Source organism: Tetrahymena thermophila, assembly GCF_000189635.1.
Source record: "Tetrahymena thermophila SB210 genomic scaffold scf_8254823, whole genome shotgun sequence".
Classification (NCBI taxonomy): Eukaryota; Ciliophora; class Oligohymenophorea; order Hymenostomatida; family Tetrahymenidae; genus Tetrahymena; species Tetrahymena thermophila.
The window spans coordinates 443,922-464,532 of record NW_002476578.1 but is presented as its reverse complement, the minus strand read 5'-3'; the positions used below and the strand labels follow the sequence as shown (position 1 = coordinate 464,532).

Below are 20,611 nucleotides of genomic sequence, written 5' to 3'. Positions count from 1 at the left end.
AGGAAATATATCTTAGTAAGTATATCCATCTATCTATCTATTTATTTATATGTGATATATTGATTGAGTGAATCAATGAATATTTCATTAGAAAGCCTATGCTTGTTTAATGTTTTCTCTTTATTCTTGATTTTACATTCAAAGATAAAAGTAAATAACTCATAAAGAAAATATTAATTTCTTATTAAGACAATTGAGTATTACTTCAAAAGAAGAAAAAAAGAAGAAATTAAATATATTAAAAGGAAATTTCATAGATTAAAAATGAAGTTATTTTAGGCTATGTGGACTAGGACCATTTACAGCATTGGTCGTATGGTCAGAGAAACTGGTTTGGGTATGCTTTTATTTAGCCTTAGTTAGTTAAAAAGGAATAAAAATGCATAAGATCATAATTTATTAAGCCAATTTTTGATATGAATTTAGCAATTATCATTAATAAATTAAAAAATATGTCATTTTAAAAATAAAATATTTAAAAATATAGCCTTAGATAGATATGGTTGCAAATTAGAACAAGATATTTCTTGCTATGAACCCTTGAGTCGTCATAGAAACATTTTACCTATTTATGATTTAGTTCCTACTTTTTATCACTCTACTTTTATTGCTCCTAATTCTTCTTTGATTGGAGCTGTTTATCTTGGTTAAAATACTGTTGTCGGGTATAATACGATTTTTACTTAGTCTCTATTTGGGGAATATTCTTTCATTAAAATAGCATTTCAAAAAGATTTTTGCAATTATAAATTTTTGAGCAATCTATATTTGATAAAATGTATTAAAATTTATATTTTTAAAAATAGTTACGGATCTACATTGAGAGGCGATAATCACGCTATCAGGTTTTGAATTTATTTTGATATATAAAATAAACAAATAAATAGATTAAACGATTATAAGATACAAATATAAATTTATTATTGGGTTTACAGCAAACACTATTATTATAGATAAAGAGCTCATATATATTTATATCTAATGTAAATTCTTATTTATATTAAAGAGTAGGACATAATACTGTCATTGGTGATAAGGTTGCTATTTCCAATGTTGCTACTCTTGCTGCTGGTATTCCTGTCTCTACAAATATCGGTAAAATTATTATTCTAAATTTTATTTTATGTGTTTGATTTCGACTTGGTGTTTGATTTTAGTTATGTAAAATTAAAGGTAACCACGTTAACATTGGAGCTGGATGCGTTTTATAATCTTGTGTTGTCGATGATAATGTCACTGTTGGACACAACACCGTCATTTTAGAAGGTTCAGTACTTGAAAGAGGAAGTGTCATTGCTCCTAACTCTTTAGTCCCTGCTGGTCGTCTTATTCCCTCTGGTTAACTTTGGGCTGGTTCTCCAGTTAGGTAAAATTAAAATTAAAATATTAATCACTAAAATTAGGAATGAAACAATAATTAAAATAGATATGTTAGAGATTTAAAAGAAGAAGAAATTAAACTTAATTTAGAATAAACTGAATAAAATCTTTCAATAGGAAAAACTCATAAATCCTCCTTAATTTAACAAGAAGCTTATGATAGATTACTTGCTTGAACCAGTTAAACTTAATTATATTAGTATTAATTTTAGATTTTTAAGTTGGCTTTCATTACTTGCATGTGATGTGTTAAATTTAACAATTTAAATGTCTTAAAAAAAATAAAACTTATCTTCCTTCCATCATAAATTATATATATTTTTTATTAAGGAATTAATAAATTAATTAATTTATTTATTAATTAATGAGTTATTGGAAATTTAATTTTGTAATTTAATATATTTTACTTTAAAAAATTATAAATGAACAAATAATTTTAATGAGTGTAAAATTAAAGTAAAAAGAAAATTACTTTTTATGAACAAAATTACAGATGTCTTCATTAATTAATTTAAAATTCAATATTTCTTTCTTATTTCAAAAGATTTTTTTTTTGGAATGAGTGAATTTAATATCAGAGTTCTAAAATTTCAAAAAAATTACTGAAAAATAATTAAAAATATTATCTTTAAACAAAAAAAATAAAGTCTACTATTAAGTAATTTAATTTATTTGTAACATATATGATTAATTTAATTATTGGATTCTTCTTTGTTTTATTTTTAATGTCCCTGATAGAAAATACCAAATAAATAATAATAATAAAAATAATTTTTTTAAATCTAAAATGAATTATATATTTATTACGTTTTAATTATTCGGTTTGGCGAATACTCAGTATACACATAATATTAATAGAGATAATTAATATTTTTTTTTTCATTAAATCAAATATTACATTATTGGTTGAAAGAATTAAAATATTATTAAATTTAAAATAAAATATTCACCTAAAAATGAAGTATTTAATGATTACTAAATAAAGAAAATTTTGCAATAATTGTAAATCATTTAATAATGATAAAATAATGATATTATGTATGGTTCAAAAAATAATAACAAAATTTGAGGTAGAATAATTTTATATTTTAATATAACTAATTAAATAAACAGATTTTTTTACATAGAGGATAAAAGATTTTAAGATTGCTAACAAAATTAAATTAGAAGAAACAAATATGACGAATTAGTATACAATAAGTGATGAAAACTTAAAATAATTATATTAATTTAGAATTACTGTTAATAAACTTTATAATAAAAATTTATTTAAAAAAATAAGCTATTAATTAAAATTATATATTCCATTTATTTATTAAATAATATCAAAGATTTCCCACTAAAAGTTTATTTAGGAAAATAATTTTTTCTAGGCTTGATTTAAAATCAATATGATAAATTGGGAAAAGAACGAAATTTTAGCAAACATATTCATAGTATGGTTGTAGATTTTCTTCGAATTCTTCCTCATTTATATTTTTTAGCTTCTCATTAATTGGTTGATTAAGAATATTATAGGCAATATACTCTCTATCTAAAGAAAGTGTTTCCATTAATTCTGAAAAATCTAAAAGTTCAGCATGCTATTGGCTGATTAATGACCTCTATTTCTATACAAAAGCATTTGTAAATAAGTCATTAACTCCCTCTATATCTTCATTTTTCTTAAGTTGTTTTTTTAGCTTGTTTTCAGGCTTGATAAATCCATGCTGCTAACCAGCTGCAACTCTTCCTCCTTTACCTTCTTGAGCATTAATTACACTAGATTGATGATCTAATCCATCCTTTTGCATTTTTATTTTCCTAATTATCCATCTTTTTCTTCCATTTTTCTCATCAATGCGTCTTAGTGCAACTTTGTAGTGCTCTTTTAAAATCGCATTTGCCCAACCTGCTGCATAAGGATTAGGGTTGTACTTAAAACCTGGATCATATACTGAATATTAGTAACTGTTATGCCCTTAGTTCTCAGTATTGTGATTATTTGAGCTATCTAAATTATAAGCATTATATTAAACTAAATTCTTATTTTATTAATAATTGCTATGGCCTCCATTAATATTATTATATTCGTGCTAGTTAGCATTAGAATTGCTTCTTAAGTTTTTATTAGAAAAAGAATTGCTTATTTGATTATAGTGAGTATTATTTTAGCTAGTATTCAAATTACTATTAAGTCTTTAAAATGCACCTGTTTGTGTGGATTGAGCAGTATTAGGTGGATGAAAGAATCCATCTTTGTGTTGATTAAATGGATCATTTTTATTATTAACTTTCATTACTTATATTTTAGCCTATCTTATTGGTGATAATTTTGTTTTCTAAGGTTATCTCCCTTCTTTGTCTATTTAATTTATGTTAAAATTTTATGAAGAAATAGATCCAATTGGTTTTTTCATTGATATTTTTTTGATGTAACCATTGTTATGCTATTATTACTACTAGCTACTTAAATCATTTTTGTTTCTTACATTTCCTATTTATATATTTATTATTTACATTTTAAATAGATGAACTAATAGAATTAAGAATTATTAATTTAACAAAAGCATTTTTTAAATAAATGTCTAAACAATCTTAATATATTTATTTAAAATCTATTAAATCTTATATAAAATCATATTTTAAAATGCTTCAATTTAATAATTTACTGCTAAAGCTTCATTTATTTTATTTGTTTAATAATTATTTTAATTATAGTTATACTAAAACTAGGTTTGTTTACAAATTATAAATGCTGAAATAAATATGAAACTAACGTTTGCTGTAAATTTTACCTTAAGTTAACTGATTTTAATCATTTGTCCCAAATTGTTAAACAGACTTACTATTACTCATCTATGTCTTCCCAAGAACTGAATACTGATTAAATTAAACTTATTGATCCATAGTTTCTTATTAATTTTGAAGATTCAAGCCATTTGGTTTTAAACCACTGTAAATATCACCATTAGCTTTTTTTATTTATGTCTCATCGAAATACATTTCAAAAAAATCAACAGGATCACTCTACTCTGGAATAAATTAGAGTGCGTGCTAAAAAAGACCTTTCATTTATTAATAAAAACATTAATTACTAAACATTTATTTTATGCTAATTTATCAAAATGAAAATTTTAAAAGTACTTTGTAAAATTTATATCTAAGTAGCTGCAATCATTGATTATATCTTTTAACTATTTAATGGCTTTATATAAGCAAAAGGATGCCTATGTTGTATATATATATATAAACTTATTACTTTACTTTATTTGTTTGATATTTTCTAATAAATAGTATAAAGCTAATAACTTTACAAAATCAATGAATATTATAAAATTAATAATTTGTATTATTTTTTTTACACTAAATGAATAGTTATAATTTATTTCTTATTTGATTGTAACAAGACTGTATATATGTAGGAATGTTAATTGATAGTATTTCTTTATTTTTAATAATTCAAAGAGATATTTAATTTCAATACCATAAATGCATACTCTATTAATTGCAATAAAATAGCTTTACTTTAAAGTAAATTTATTTATTTTATGCCTATTAAAATACATTAAAATAAATTAAATTATTCAAATAATTTTTATGCAATCCTTAATTTTTGTTAAATTAGAGTTTTAATTTTTATATTTTATTTTTAAATTCTTAAAATATATTCAAATATGCAGATAAACTAATCCTCTAATTTACAATTTTAATTTTTGTTCAATATCAGTAAAAGTAATAAATTTCGATTTTCTTTACTGTTTATGAGAAAACTTAAAAAAAAATTAATAAATAAATCTTTGTTAAATTATTAAAAAAGGAAAGAAAAAACTTATTGAAAGAATAATTCTTACTTAGCTTTTGATAATTACTCAAAAAATGGGAACTCAAAAAAACAAACACTTTATTCAAATAAATATTATTAAAATGTTAAAGTATAGAAATTAATTTGATCATTATTGGGTTATTTGATTTAATTAATAATAAAAATATTTATTTAGAGATGAGTAAATTATATTTGAAACTCTTTTAAAAACACTAATAATTTTAGCAAAAAGTATTATCACTGATATAAATTTAAGAGTTTCTCCTTTGAAACAAAAATGAAAATATTTAATTTTGAATACATTAAATATTAAATTTGATTAATTGTTTTAAATAGAATTATAATAGTTAACTATTTTTAAAGTGAGAAAATATTTTTTTTTTTAATAGATTTGAGATAAGCCTAAAATAACTCACTTAAAATATTTATTTAAAATGTTTAGTCATTTTTTAGAATAGTTTATTTATTTATCTAAAATAATATTTTTTATTTAATAATTGGTTTATTTGATAATAAAAAATTAATTAATCAGCCACTGATTTTAATAATATTTACAATCTGATGAATATAAAAATTAAATAATTTTTTAGATTTAATAACAAAAATATTGAAAAAAAAGTAGAATAACTCTTGATTCCAAGGTTTAAATGATAAAGTTTTTGCCTTAAATTATTAGAATTAATAACAAATAAGTGTATAGAATGGATGAGTATAAAAAACTCATCTAAAATAATAGAGAATGGGCAGCAAAAATGAGAATAGAAGATCCACAATTTTTTTTGAATACTTCAAAAGAAATTGAGCATAAATACTTGTGGATAGGATGTTCTGATAGCAGAGTTTCTGCAGAGCAACTTACTAGTCTTCAACCAGGAGATATTATAGTTCATAGGAATGTAGCTAATTAGGTTATTCACACTGATTTAAACTGTTTATCAGCAATATAGGGAGCAGTTGATTTTCATAAAGTAGAACATATAATTGTATGTGGCCATTATGGATGTGGAGGTGTTAAAGCTGCAGTTGAAAACCCTAATTTAGGTTTAATTAATAATTGGATACTTCATATCAGAGATATTTATTTGAAACACAAAAGAATTATTGATTAGACAAAAGGAGATGAAAAATTTAACAAAATGAGCGAACTAAATACTATTGAATAAGTTTACAATTTAGGCAATACAACTGTTTTACAAAATGCTTGGAATAGCAAGTAGAAAATTTAAATTCATGGGTGGGTTTATGGTCTTGAAGATGGAAGAATAAAAGATCTTAATATCAGCTCCAGTAACTATAGAGAATTAGTCAAAAACTATAAAAGAGCAATAAAATACTTAAAAGAATAATGAGAATATTGTATTCAGTTTTTAAATTATTTGGAAATAATATAAAAACTGGATTAGCCAATAAACATATTTCATTTAAATAAAATCTAATAAATAAAGATAGAAAAATAAGTAAGTAAGTAAATAAATAAATAAGTTTTTGAAAATAAATATTTACAAAACATAAATAAATGATAAACAAACAAAATACAATCTAATAATTAGTTAATTATCTAATATAAGATATTTTTATAATATTAATTTTTCTTTGTTTGTTTTGGTTTATGGCTACCATACATAAATAAAGTGTTTCTTATTTTCAAGAAATGTTTCTTAAACTTCAATTTAATTATATTGACAAATTTAATTTGTATGGCATAACCTCTTTATTACCAAGATGTTTTATAAATCTTCATTTAATTGATTATTCGTTCATTTTCAAAATTTTTTGAGCTCCATTTGAACATTTCTCATTTTTCTATTTATCAGCTATCCTATTTTGCAGTCTGTCTAGAATTTAATAAATTAATTTTAAAGATTATTTGAAATTATTAATAAATTTAAAAATACCTTCTTCATAAAATAATAAATTTGTAACAAGGTTTTTATTCAAAAAATTACTCTCTTTTTATTTTAAAAAAGTTACTTGGTTTATCAATTATAAAATATTATTTTTTTATTACTAAATCCTATTTTTCATTAATTTGAATATTTTTTATTGGCACTTTTAAATCTAAATGTTTTATTAATTACATTCTATTATATAAAAAAACTTCTAACTTGATTTTTTGTTTTAAAATTGAAATACTCCCTTTTAAAATAATAATATAAATTAATATGTAGCTAATTTAAAATAAATTTACTATCTTTTATAGATCAGTAAAAATTGAATATGGTGAAAAGCTCACAAATGATAGTTTACAAACTATTTAAAATTTGAATAATTAGAATTATACTTTGTTATAAAATAATACTTTCTAATTGATAAAAAAGAATTAGGTTGATATATTTTAGATCTTTCATTTTTACATACTATTATTAAAAAAATAATATCAAATAACAATAGTATTTTATTTTCTTACATCCTATTTTAATAAGTTTATTGATATGTCTTCCTTACTTACATGTTAATTATTTTACATTCTATTCGATAATTTTACAAAAATAATTAATTAAAATTAAAAAAAAATTAAAATAAATTTACCTCCTATTTAAAAAAAAAAATCAATTTTAGAATCCAAAACAATTATATTAATCAATATTTTTACCAACTATTTAAAATAAATAAACTTTATTCAAGATAAAAGATCTAACTAAATATATTTTACTCCCTTTTATATTTTACGAGGTATTATAATGATAAATGATTTCTAAAATATTCATTACCCACTAAGTTAATTATCATATAATTAATATTTCTAAATAAAAAAAAATAACTTTACTTCGACTTTAACACAATTAGAGTTATTACACTTTTTATTTCATAAATAATTATTTTTATTTTTATCTGAAATATAAAAAAATACTGATTTAACATGATCTTCCATTTCTATTACTATTTTCTAATTTTTAAATTTAGATTTATGTTAAAAAATATTTGATAGAAATATTCCATTTAAAATTCAAATTTAATATTAAATTCAATCTCAAAAAAAATCAAACTGCTTTCTAAAAAAATTCTAACTAGATTTATGCTTTTGAATGTAATTAATAATATTTCATTATTTAATTACATTTCTTGTGTCTAAAAGTAAATCTTTAGTTGCTATTTTTTATAAAATAAATTTTAATTTGTAAATTGAGAAATTTTAATGTGTCAACCTTATCTCTCTTATGCTATATAGTCTGTTAGTTAGGAATGAGTCATCCTTTTAGAAGAAATAAATTATGGCTCTGTCTGCTGCATTTTCTTTAACTAACTGTTTTCTCTTTAAGGGCTTAAGTTTCTTTAATTATATTCTTGTTCTTTATAAAAAGCTTAAGTTGTTTTAATTTATTTTGAATATGTTAAATTGCTATCTTTAAAAATATTTTTTTCTTCTTCTCTTTCATGTTAATTATTTCTTTGAGGAGAAGATGTATACATCTTTTATTAAAAATACATACTGTTATTTTGATAATCGATGTGACTAGAATTTAATTGTCTCTTTTAAGGACTTACACTTTATTTAGGCTGTTTATATGATTCTAAATTCTACTTTGCTTCTTAGTTATAGGAGTAGTATGAATCTTATAATTCATTTTATTATTCCTATTCATTTTATCTAATTTGATCTTGCTTCTATTTTGCTTTCTTTAAATCCTACAAACAATCCTACTTATATTAGTTGAAATTTTATGGCTTGCTTAAATTTATTGCTCCTTTTGCCATGTCCTCTATTCTTTTACATAATCCTATCATTTACTTTGCATAATCAGTCGTATCCTATTCTAAATAATTGTTAATGGATTTTTCTAAATCAAAAAGTAGGACTTACTTTTCTTCGATCTTACAATAATACCTAAGCTCTTCTAAACACTTTTTTAAGGTTTAACTAGTTAATGGCTGCTAAGTTATACTTTCATACTATTTACAAATTACATTCCAATTAGAATTTAGCAATATTTAATTTTTTGTCTCAGAGTATATTCTGATCACATCTCTAACATTATTTTCTAAGATTCTACAAGTTGCTTTAATACATTCAATGCTTTTTATTATACCTTCAAGGCATGAACTTATGTCACTATTTTATTCGATTGAAGCAATACCTGAGCTAAAATCTAATCTTTGTTATGCTAATAAGTTAGATTTCTATTACAATTTTATTTTTTCACTTTAAAGTGCTTGATTCCCTATTTCTCTTAAAATAGAAGGGACAGAAGTATTTTAATGATTTGGAAATTTATGGATTTATTCTTCTAGGCATTAAGCACATAAAGGATTCAATTATTGGTGGAATTCACATCTTTCATCCACACACACCATATTTAATTGCATAATCTTATGTTCAGAATTTATATCACAATTTGGTAAACTAATCTTATTTAATTCTTGCAATTTCTCTTGGCGATTTACTTCATTATTAGCATTAATAGATGGAGAGCCTCCCATATTTAAGAAATAAATATCTTTTAATTATCTTAATTTATTTTTAACAGATATTTCACTTTTTGATGAAAATAATTTAATTAAAAATATAATATCACTAAATAATCAACTATTGGTGAAAAATTGCTTTACTTTAATATTTTTTAGAATTATGTAAATATAAACGCTTGAGAATATTTAAAATTTGAGTCGATTTAAAAACCTTTCTATATAATTGAAAATATTTCATTTATCATCATTTAATTTTGGATAGTTTTTTAAAAAAATATTACAATTTTTTTTTAAATTAAGTTAATTTAATAAGTCTTTATATTTAAAAATTTAAACCTTCCCAAAATATAGTAGTTAGTGTAAATTATATAGTACTCCTGGAGTTTGGGGGGGGGGGGGGGGGGTTGGTGAGAATTAATGAGGATTTAGGGTAATTAAAAAATTTTTCTCCTTTACACCTTTTTCACCAAAAAATAAAATCTCCAATTTAAGAATTAAATTAATTTTTAGTTTACTATTATTAAAATTTGCTAAAAATCCCATTTAAAAATACATTTGATATATAAAGTATCAATACAAACAAATATTAGTTAGAATATATCAATCATTCTTCAATGTGCTTACTTATTTAATGCATAACCAGCTTTTTGTAAATATTATTTTTTTAAATCAATTCTTCATGAGTACCTTCTTCTTTTAATTAACCTTTCTCCATTACAAATATTTTATCACTTTTAACTACTGTACTTAACCTATGAGCTATAACAATTATAGTCAAAGAATGCTTTTAGCTTTCAATTAATTAGTCAATATACTTCTAGACTGTGTGCTCGCTTTCTGCATCTAAAGAACTAGTTGCCTCATCTAAAATTAAAATACTGGGTTTCTTCAAAAGCGCTCTCGCTATTGCAATTCTCTATTTCTAGCCACCACTAAGCTTAGATCCATTTGCTCCGATAAGTGTTTTTAAACCTTCTGGAAATCTCTTTTTATCAAATGCAAACTCACTCACTCCTGAGTAATCACAAACTTTCAATAAGTCTTCTTCACTATATTCTTCACAACCATAAGTAATATTATATAAAATATCGTTGTCAAGAAGGGTTGGATCCTAACTCACATACCCAATACTTTACTTGATTTATTTAATTGCAATGTTTTTAGCATTTTTGTCATCGAAAAACACACTTCCACTATTAGGATCATAGAGTCTTAAAAGGAGTTTGGTAATTGTTGATTTTCCACTTCCACTCTTACCTACAAAAGAAACATATTATCCTTTTTAAATTTCAAAGGACACATTTTCTAATGTATTTTTGGTTACTTTATTTTAGATTTATTCTGACTCTAAAAAAATCTCAGACTCGTCATTTAAATTACTTTAAGCTAAAGTGTAATTTTCTTAAGCGTTTTTTTATAAAGTTAAACTTTGATTTGTTGAAGACTTATTTGATTCATAAAATTATTAATTCATCTTAGCTAATTTGTCATTTGATAAAGGATAAGAAAAGTATACATTTTTAAAAGAGATACCTTAGCTTAAATTTAATTGCTCATCAAATTTAATTATTGTCTCAGAAAGCAGAGATTTTTACTCAAAAAGCTTCATTAATTTTCCAATATCCTTTACTTATTCAGTAAAGTAATTATAATCACTTTTTTGTATTAGCTAATAAATTTAGTCATAAAAATATTCGATTGACTGATAAAAACTTTAAATTTCAGAAAAGGCAAAAAGGATTTCCAGATTTGAATCTACAGAAGTTTTTGAAATGATGAGCAGTTATAGAAATATAGACATTTTTAGTAGCATACTTTTTTAAATTAAAAACATTGATTGAGAATTAACAAAACTATTAATATTTTAAGAGCTATTTAGTTTTTGTTGAATCATTCTATTCATATTTTGAATCTCTTTTTTTTCAGTACCAAATTATTTTATAGTCACAATATTAACCAATAAGTCTCTGACTTAAAAACTCTAAAATGTTTTAAGTTTACTGTTTCCCTTTTCTAATAAACTTATTTACTTTTTGAACTACAAATTTTTGTAAAATAATAAGAATATAACAATATGTGATATTAAAGCCATTTTAAAGTTAAGCTTAAAAAAGAGGTAGATCACACAAACATCCTTGAAGTATCTAGCAAGTATACTAATTTACTATGAATTTTAAATATAATTTTATAGTTAAAACACTCCATTTGTTATAATTTAAACCATCTCAACGCATTTGTTTTCTTCAAAGTAATGTATATCCAAAGTAAGTGCATGTTTAACGGTTTTTGACTAAATCTTTTTTTAATTTTTTAATTGAAACTTTCTATAAAGATAAAGATTTTCAATTATAGCAAATATATCTTTTGAGAACTTAGCAGTGAGGTAGAAAAAGAAATAATTCCACTTTTCATCATTATTATTATTCTATGAAATAATTTATTTTAATTAAATGAGTAATTATGTACTTAGAGAATCTATATAAGTTATAAGTAATGATAATATAGCTAAGAGATTTATCCAGAAGATGCCAACTTAAAAATTTTTAAATAGAAAATTTAAAATTTCAGCTTGAGAAGGTAGGTAAACATAATCATCTTTATTATCAGTTTATCCTTCTTATTTTGGATTTTATTTTTTAAATATTTTTTAGATAGACTATGCTAATTTTTACATTTTTGTTTGTTATTTATTTTTTTTGCTATTAATTATTATTTAGATTTGAGATTGTTTATCTTTTTCAATTCATTTTTTTAATTTACTTACTTATCAATTCCGAACAAGATTTTATTAAATATATTATTTTTTCTGATCAAAAAAGATCAAATATAAGAAAAACTAGTTTTTTTTTTCAGATTGAATTGTTATATATTCAGTTACTCAGTTTTTATATTAAAAACTTTTATATTTAAATATTCAATTCAAAAAAATAAAATTTTTACTAGAGTAATATTGTAAAATTTTAAATTAAAACATGTCTAGCTAAAACCCATAAGAGAAATCAATGGTATGAAAAAATAAAAGAAATATTTATTTATTTATTTTTATTTTCTTAAATAAGTCAAAATTTTTCTGCTACTTTTAATATTTTATTTTTTAGTTTTAATTTTGATAAGTATATTTATTGTTTATCTATTTCTATAAATTTATTCTTTTAATTTCTGAATCAAAAAATTGAAAAGTGATTTAAATTAGCATATCTTATAATTTATCATAAGAATGATTTGATTCTCAATCCATTTTTTTCTGCTAATCATAAATGAAAAAAGAATTCAAATTATTAAAAATCTATTTTAAATTCGTTTTCAATTAATTTTTTTAATTTACTTACTTATCAATTCCGAACAAGATTTTATTAAATATTTTATTTTTTTCTAATCAAAAGAATCAAATATAAGAAAAAGTAGTTTTATTTTTTAAGATTTAATTGTTATATATTCAGTTACTCAGTTTCTATATTAAACACTTATATATTTAAATATAAATTTCAAAAAAATACAATTTTTACTATAAATATGTCTAGTACCCATAAGAGAAAATAGAATGAAAAAATAAAAGAAATATTTATTTATTTTTTATATTTTTTAATATGTCAAAATTTTTCTGCTACTTTTAATTTTTTTTCTTTTTTAGCTTTAATTTTGGTAAATATATTTGTTATTTATCTATTTCTATAAATTTATGAAATCCTTTTAATTTCTGAACAAAAATTGAAAAGTGATTTAAATTAGCATATTTAAAAATTCATGATAAGGAAAATTTTATTCTCAATTCATTTTTTTTCTGCTTGTAATAAAAGTAAAAGAATTCAAATTATTAAAAATCTTTTTTAAATTCTTTTAAAAAGTAAGGTTGTCTATTAAGTACTAAGGTGAGCCAATATTCGATAAATAATATTAAATTAAAAAAATAGATTCATCAAAAATGAAAAAAATAATAGAAAAAATCAATAAAAAAATTGATAAATAAAGCCTTGATGATGAAGACTATATCCCTAGCTTAATAGAAGCCAATTTATTTTACCTGAAATATGTTAAAATTAATTTGGCTGATTTTGCTTATTAAAATTTAAAGAGTATAGTCAACTTTGTAATAAGTGTTAGAAATCCTTTCCTTTTACTTGAAATATAATCAGCTCTGATAAAAATGGATGAATCTAATCTCTTATTCTTTTTAGGAGAGTTTTTAATCTATTTTTGTTTAAATTTATTTCTTTAATCAATTGATAAAGCTGAAAGATAAACTTACAATTTTTTACAATAAGAAATTTAATCTTAAATATGTGAACACATCTTGAAAATGGATATCTCTTATTTTGAAAATAATACATGCTCTGAGATTGAAGAAATAATTGTAAATTCCTCTAGTTTGATTGCGGCAGATGTATATTATAGTCCAATAGTAAATAAGATTAAAACATTTATATAATGTGCTGGATAAATATACTTAATTTATTCACTAAGTCCAATAATATTTCTTACTCTTTTATCCTTAAGCTTTATAGGAAGTTTTCTCAAACAATTTTTTCAAGAAAAACAAAATAAGGAGTATAATAAAATATAGTTAAATTCAACCTTCAAATCTTTTGTGTTGACAGATGTATTTAACAATATTTTTCTTATTAAATGTTTTGGAACTGAAGAAAAAGAGGCGGCAAAGATGGATGATATAAACTAAAAATAAGAAGATAGGAATAAAACTTATTACTTTTACTAATAGTTTAATTATGTTTTAGAATCTTAATTTACTTTTATTTAGGGTATTATAATTATTATTCAAGTACTTTCACTTAAAATTGAAATGCCAAATTAATCATTAGATATATCTTAATCTTTAACATAAATTATAGCATACTCTTGGTATCTAAATTATTATACAGATAAGATCGTTAAACTCATAAAAAAGAGTAAAGATTTTGAAAATACAAATTATAGAAGCTTAGGAAAACTTATTAAATTGCTAAATACCTAACCAAAAATTGATTAAGACATTTATAATTCAACTGGAGAAACCGATTTACTTAAAGGAGAAATAAGCTTTGAAAATGTTTATTTTAAATACCCTAAAACAAGAGATATTCTATCTAAAATGAATCAAAATTGTAATGAAATAAAGCTAAATAACACTGACAAAAGCCGCTAGGTAATTTAAACAGACGTTAAAGATTTTTCTTAAAACCTAGCTTTATAAAAGTAATAGTCTGAAAGAGATTATGCCTTGAAAGATATTTCCTTTAATATTAAATAAGGTCAATTTGTTTCCTTTGTTGGAATGAGTGGAAGTGGTAAATCTACTATCGTTAAGATATTATAAAGATTTTACGATGCGGATTCTGGAACTATTTTAATGGATAATAAAAATGTGAAAGATATACCAATTTCCAAATTGAGGAGAAGTATAGGTATAGTTAGCTAAGAGCCTATTTTATTTGATAATGATATAGAATACAACATAACCTATGGTTTATAGACTATGGAGTATAGCCAAGAAGATCTTTAGCATATATGTGATGCTTCAGGAGTAAGCGAGTTTGTATTTGATAAAGAAAGATTTCCATAAGGATTGAAAACTCTTATAGGTACTAAAGGTGTGAAACTCAGTGGTGGATAGAAATAAAGAGTTGCTATAGCAAGAGCATTAATGAAAAAACCTACTATCCTTATTTTAGATGAGGCTACTAGTTCTTTAGATTCTGAGAGTGAATCTGAAGTTTAAAAATATATTAATTAGTTAGCTTGCAATAAAGAGATTACAATAATAGTTGTGGCTCATAGATTAAGTACAATCATAAAAAGTGATATTATTTTTGTAATGGAGAATGGATAAATTAAAGAAATGGGTAAGCATTCTTAATTAATAGAAAAGAATGGCGGAATTTATTAGAATCTTTTTAATTTATAAGTCAATTTTTAAAAAAATACTTAAATTCTTTGAAATTTTATCTAAAAACCATTTTTATAACTAATTATTTATTAATAAATTGTTTTAATATAATAATCAAATTATGTTTAATAATGTTAGCGTAAATTATATTTTTATTATTATCTAGGATCTTTTTAATCAATTTAATTCAATTTTTAAACCTAAATACATACTTATAAGATTTAAAAAAATAATTTTCATTTTTAAAATTTATTAAAAAATGTATAATAATTTATTTTATCAATTATTTTGATTAATTAATTAAGAATGTTTGAAAGTATTAAAATTTAAAATATTATTAACTATTTTTAATCAAAAAAAAATTAGAAAGTTTAATTAAATAAGGCAGATTGATATTTTAATATAACAAAATAATATAAAAAATACACCTTAATATATTTTAGTTTATTTTTTATTTAATAAAATAAAATATTAATCATTTTTTCTTTTTTTAACAAGACCCATTCGCTAGGACGTATCCTTCTCTACAAGAATCACATGAACGAGGATCCATGGCTTTTGTGCATGTATTGCAAGATTCGTGACAACTTCTGAGGTTAGAGTTAGAATTTTTTTGGCACATAAAATTGTTTAAAGTGTAGCCAGAAACACATGTCAAACATCTATTATCATAGAATTCACAAGTAGCACATGGAGATGAGCAGGGTTTGCATTATTAACCTCTATCAATATATTATCCAGATGAACAAAAAATATCACAGGTGTAAGAAACTTAATTGTGTTTATATCCTGAAATACAACTAGTGCATTAAGTAGGATAAAATTAGCAAGTTTCACATGGAGATGCACAATCTTTGCATTGATTGCTTTATTAGTCTAGGTATTGACCTGATTTGCAAACAGGAATACACCTACCATAATTTTTATCTAATTAGAAATCTTATTAACAAGAAGTACAAAAGTTTGAAAATCTGTTACAAGTCAAACAAGAATTTTCACACTGAAGACATTATCCTCTATTATTTATGTAAAAACCATCAAAACAAGATTTACAAGCTTAAGAATTATTTGCTTGGCTGCATTCTTTGCAAGAAGGATGACATTATTAACTTGTTTAGTTTTTAATACATCTTTAGGTTTTTTAATCAAAAACATATCCATTATTACATTCAGTACAATTATCTTAAAAGTTTACACATTTAGAGCAAGATTCATCACATCTCTAACATTGACCTTATCCATTTCTGAAAGATCCATCTTGACATTTTTATGATTAGCATGAATTTCTTTAGAGTGTGAAACCATTTTTACAGCTGGTACATCTTGTACTCTAATATTCACATGTGGCACAAGAAGAATCGCAAGGTTTACATTGATTATTTTCAGCTAAGTATTAACCATCATTACAAGTTACATAATCAAACTCACACTACAGAGTTTTTTAATTCAATTTATAACCAGAAACGCAGCTAGAACATCTGTTTGGGTAGTAAAAGCAAGAAGCACAAGGATTTGTGCATTTCTAACATTAAAAGTTTCTGTCCAAATACTCATCACTATTACAAGTTGGTTTACTATCTACGCAAAGGCCTGTTTTAGGATCTACTGAAAATCCTTCATTGCAAGTAGTACAGTTAGTTGCGATTCCTGAACAAGTTAAACATGAAGGGTGACATTATAGACATTACTTGTTTTGTAAGAATTATTTCCTTTCGCAAGATGTACAAATATCAGCTTCCCTTTCACAAGTTTAGCATTTATCACTACATTAGTAGCATCTTCCAGATTGTAAATACATTCCACTTTTGCAAGTAATACATGCATTAGGATCATCAAATCTGCTACATTCACCACAGCTATCATGGCAGGCATACTTCATAGGATTACAAGTTTTATATTATTCATCATAAGCATAACCAGCTATACAACTTTAACAATAATCTTGATAATTTTTACAAGTTGCACATGGGGATTAACATTTTTAGCAATTACCATTTCTATCTTAGAATTCATTTAAATTGCAAGCAGGAACACATTAGCTAGTTCTTTGATCTAACTTATATCCTCTTACACAATCTGTACATTTTCTGATATCACCACTACATCCATAGCAATTTTTATCGCAAGGAACGCACAAATTATTTAACATTACATAATTAAAAGCACATCTTTTACAAGCCTTTGAATCATAAGCTATAGTGCACCCACTACAACTTTCATGGCAATTCATCAAACACCTTTTATATTCAGCATTATATTCCCATCCTTAAGCACATTTAATACAGCTATCAGCTTTTTAAGAACAAGTAGAGCAAGATTCATCACATTTTTAGCATCTTCCTTCATTATTAACAAAAAACCCATCTCTACAAGAAGTGCATTTTGTAGGATCTCTAAAAGCAGAGCAGTCAAGACAAGAACTATCACAAGAATTTTAAGAAACACATTTTCCGCTAAATCTATCCATAAAGTATCCCTAACTGCAAGTGGTGCATTCAGTAGCTGAGTTGAAACAGTTTTCACATGGCGATTAACAGTATTGACATGTATTTCTAGAATCTAAATACTTTCCATCAGGGCATGAAGTACATTAGTTTGAATTAGGTCCTGAGCAAGATTGACAACTTGAATGACAAGTCTTTTCAACGCATTTATTTCCTTAAAGGGAATAGCCATCATTACAAGAAAGACATTAATTAGAAGCTGAACCAAAGCAAGCTGAGCAGTTTACTGAGCACAAAGTACAGTTACCTGTTTATTAATCTCCATAATATTTATAAGGACAAGTAGGTTTACATGTATTATCGAAGTTTTTAAACTATCCACGTGGACAATTTTAAACACATCTATTGCCATCCCAGACATATTCATCAGGACATCTTTAAGAGCAATCAGCTCCAGCATATCCTTTGAGGCAAACACAATAACCATTATTACACACACCACTATTAGAGCAATTATTTGGACAAGACTTAGGGAAATTGCAAAATAAGTCAAAATCATGAGGACATTTCATTGTACCTTAAGTAGTTTTAGTTTATTCAGCTAAGTTAATAACTTGATTAGGATATTTACAAGTAACATATTCATCACCCCAAACATTAACTTTAATAGATGATATATCGCTTGCACATTAAGCTTTAAAGCATCTTCCTTTCATATCTAACACTTCATAACCCCTGACATTTGCATTTGATCTAAAACATCTGGATCCTTTACCAGTATTTTATCTTAACTCTTCATTAGGCTTAAATTCCTCTGAAGAACAAAAGCTGTTGCTAAATGTATATATGGTTTTACATTATGAATAAAAATCATAATTTTATGGACTTCCAATACCTTCAGAATAAAAATCACAAGATTCTTAAACAGAATTATCTGGGAATTCTGGGAAGTCTTTACCAGCTTAACATGTCTTATTGAAAAAATCACATCCTTTATTTTTACCCCAATATATAGGATTGAGAAAATTAGAATTTATTTCAGCATAGAATCCAGTATCAAGAAGTAAAGCAGCAGTAAATTCGGACATAGTATAGGTACGATAAACTATACTAGCAGTCATGAATTCATTAGAAAGTAAATCTCTTTCAAAGTGAGAACCCATAGAACCAGCACCACCTTAATTTTCAAGATACATTCCATCAATTGAAGGACAGCCATAGTAGTTTCTTGACAGTTTTAAAATATTTTTAGAGGATACTTTAACAACATTATTTATTTCCCATCTTGTCTCTCTTTTCAACACTTTATTAACATTTGATACCCCATATGGTTTATTAGTATCAGGATCAATCCAATATTAGATACTATTACTAGAAAAACCTAGTACATGGAGAATTTCATGTAAAGAGGTTGAAAAGTTATCTTAGAAAGATTAAGTGGATGATTCATCAATATTCATTTTGCCGATATTAAATAAAACCCTTCCGATAGTAGGGTTAGGATCAAGTTAACACCATACTTTTTTAATAATAAATAATTTTATTAAATTTATAAATTTAATGATATAATAATACTTACTTGCATTAGCCAAAAATGAGGTGTTGGGTTAATTAGAGTATGAGACATAAATATGTAGATCAGAATTTTCAATACCTACAGTTCTTATATTTTCAGGTAGTTTTATATCGTGACATGATTCTTAATTGTAATTAACCTTAATAGGTTTTTATCTTGGGTAAACCTTAATTAGTTTAGATAAATAAATCTGAGCAGCATACATAATTTTTTTTAAATATTCCTTTATGTTAGGAGTCATTCCATCTCCATTCAAAGGATTATCAAACTCTTTGAAGTCTATAGTAATTCTAATAGGTTAAGGTTCTTATTATTATAGTTTTCTGTGCCCATACTTTTCATCAAAAGTTTCTAGATAGTCCTTGGGAACTATTTCACTTAAATCTATTTCATCTTATAAACAGGAATAAGTACCCACTGATTATTCGTTACTGTGAGCATTTACTATCAAAATAGTAAGCAGCAGTAAATTAGCAAATTTCTTCATTTTTTTTTTTCTTAGATTTTACACTTTTTTATGTTAATATAAAATTAGATAAATTAAGTTGTCCATAAAATGTGCTTTTATAGATAAATTCACACTTATATAAATTTACAAATTATATATAGTGATTATCATCTATTTTCAAGCAAAGCAAAACACCAAAAATAAATTACTGGATAATTTAATTTAATCTAACTATTACTAAAATTTTTGAATAGGTGAAAATAAAAATTATACACATATACATACACTATGTAACAAATCTTTCAAAATAAAATATTTCTGAAAAGCATAAATTCAGGTTGTTAATTTAGTTTTAAAATATGCCTTTTAAGTAATTTGAAAAAATTATTTTTAATAATCAATAGATTTAATATGTTTTCAAAAATCACTTATACATTTATTATTATATTAATTAATGATTTGATTTTTACTGGACTTAAAGAAACTAATAAAATGTATCATACTAATTAAAATACAAATATGAGCAAAATTAAATAAATACTATCAAAAGAAAGATTTTTGATTTATACCCTTTTAATTTGATCTACAAAATATTGTAAGTATTAAGTAGATCAAAAGGATGAATTAAGTAAGATTTATAGACTAGACTCTAAAACATAATTTTTATAGC

At 23.3% G+C, this 20,611-nt stretch overlaps 7 protein-coding genes across 7 annotated transcripts; 3 read left to right on the top strand and 4 right to left on the bottom strand. All coding sequences in view use genetic code 6, as the record gives it.

The window, feature by feature from the left end:
- Nucleotides 1-264: 264 nt before the first annotated feature.
- On the top strand, nucleotides 265-1,556 carry TTHERM_00541460 (gamma-carbonic anhydrase; the record flags this gene model as incomplete). The annotated part of the gene is made up of 6 exons (XM_971506.3): nucleotides 265-337; nucleotides 488-665; nucleotides 807-845; nucleotides 1,007-1,095; nucleotides 1,174-1,366; nucleotides 1,427-1,556. The coding sequence occupies 6 exons, from the start codon at nucleotides 265-267 to the stop codon at nucleotides 1,554-1,556; spliced, it is 702 nt and encodes a 233-aa protein (XP_976599.2).
- Nucleotides 1,557-2,705: 1,149 nt separating this feature from the next.
- Nucleotides 2,706-4,708, bottom strand: TTHERM_00541470 (hypothetical protein; the record flags this gene model as incomplete). Its single annotated transcript, XM_971507.3, has 3 exons — nucleotides 4,507-4,708; nucleotides 4,158-4,427; nucleotides 2,706-3,856 (listed from the first exon to the last, which is right to left on the bottom strand). The coding sequence occupies exons 1-3, from the start codon at nucleotides 4,538-4,540 to the stop codon at nucleotides 2,706-2,708; spliced, it is 1,455 nt and encodes a 484-aa protein (XP_976600.2). The 5' UTR covers nucleotides 4,541-4,708.
- A 1,178-nt stretch (nucleotides 4,709-5,886) lies between these two features.
- TTHERM_00541480 (carbonic anhydrase) lies at nucleotides 5,887-6,534 on the top strand (the record flags this gene model as incomplete). Its single annotated transcript, XM_971508.1, has 1 exon — nucleotides 5,887-6,534. The coding sequence occupies one exon, from the start codon at nucleotides 5,887-5,889 to the stop codon at nucleotides 6,532-6,534; it is 648 nt and encodes a 215-aa protein (XP_976601.1).
- A 1,792-nt stretch (nucleotides 6,535-8,326) lies between these two features.
- On the bottom strand, nucleotides 8,327-9,604 carry TTHERM_00541500 (ABC transporter family protein; the record flags this gene model as incomplete). Its single annotated transcript, XM_971510.2, has 1 exon — nucleotides 8,327-9,604. The coding sequence occupies one exon, from the start codon at nucleotides 9,602-9,604 to the stop codon at nucleotides 8,327-8,329; it is 1,278 nt and encodes a 425-aa protein (XP_976603.2).
- A 517-nt stretch (nucleotides 9,605-10,121) lies between these two features.
- On the bottom strand, nucleotides 10,122-11,226 carry TTHERM_000541499 (phosphate transport system ABC domain protein). Its single transcript, XM_012795286.1, has one exon. It carries the CDS (start codon nucleotides 11,199-11,201, stop codon nucleotides 10,197-10,199), a length of 1,005 nt encoding a protein of 334 aa, XP_012650740.1. The 5' UTR covers nucleotides 11,202-11,226; the 3' UTR covers nucleotides 10,122-10,196.
- A 2,897-nt stretch (nucleotides 11,227-14,123) lies between these two features.
- Nucleotides 14,124-15,524, top strand: TTHERM_00541510 (phosphate transport system ABC domain protein; the record flags this gene model as incomplete). Its single annotated transcript, XM_971511.2, has 1 exon — nucleotides 14,124-15,524. The coding sequence occupies exon 1, from the start codon at nucleotides 14,250-14,252 to the stop codon at nucleotides 15,522-15,524; it is 1,275 nt and encodes a 424-aa protein (XP_976604.2). The 5' UTR covers nucleotides 14,124-14,249.
- A 336-nt stretch (nucleotides 15,525-15,860) lies between these two features.
- On the bottom strand, nucleotides 15,861-20,197 carry TTHERM_00541520 (leishmanolysin family protein). The gene is made up of 2 exons (XM_971512.2): nucleotides 19,497-20,197; nucleotides 15,861-19,436 (listed from the first exon to the last, which is right to left on the bottom strand). The coding sequence occupies exons 1-2, from the start codon at nucleotides 20,110-20,112 to the stop codon at nucleotides 15,949-15,951; spliced, it is 4,104 nt and encodes a 1,367-aa protein (XP_976605.2). The 5' UTR covers nucleotides 20,113-20,197; the 3' UTR covers nucleotides 15,861-15,948.
- Nucleotides 20,198-20,611: the final 414 nt, after the last annotated feature.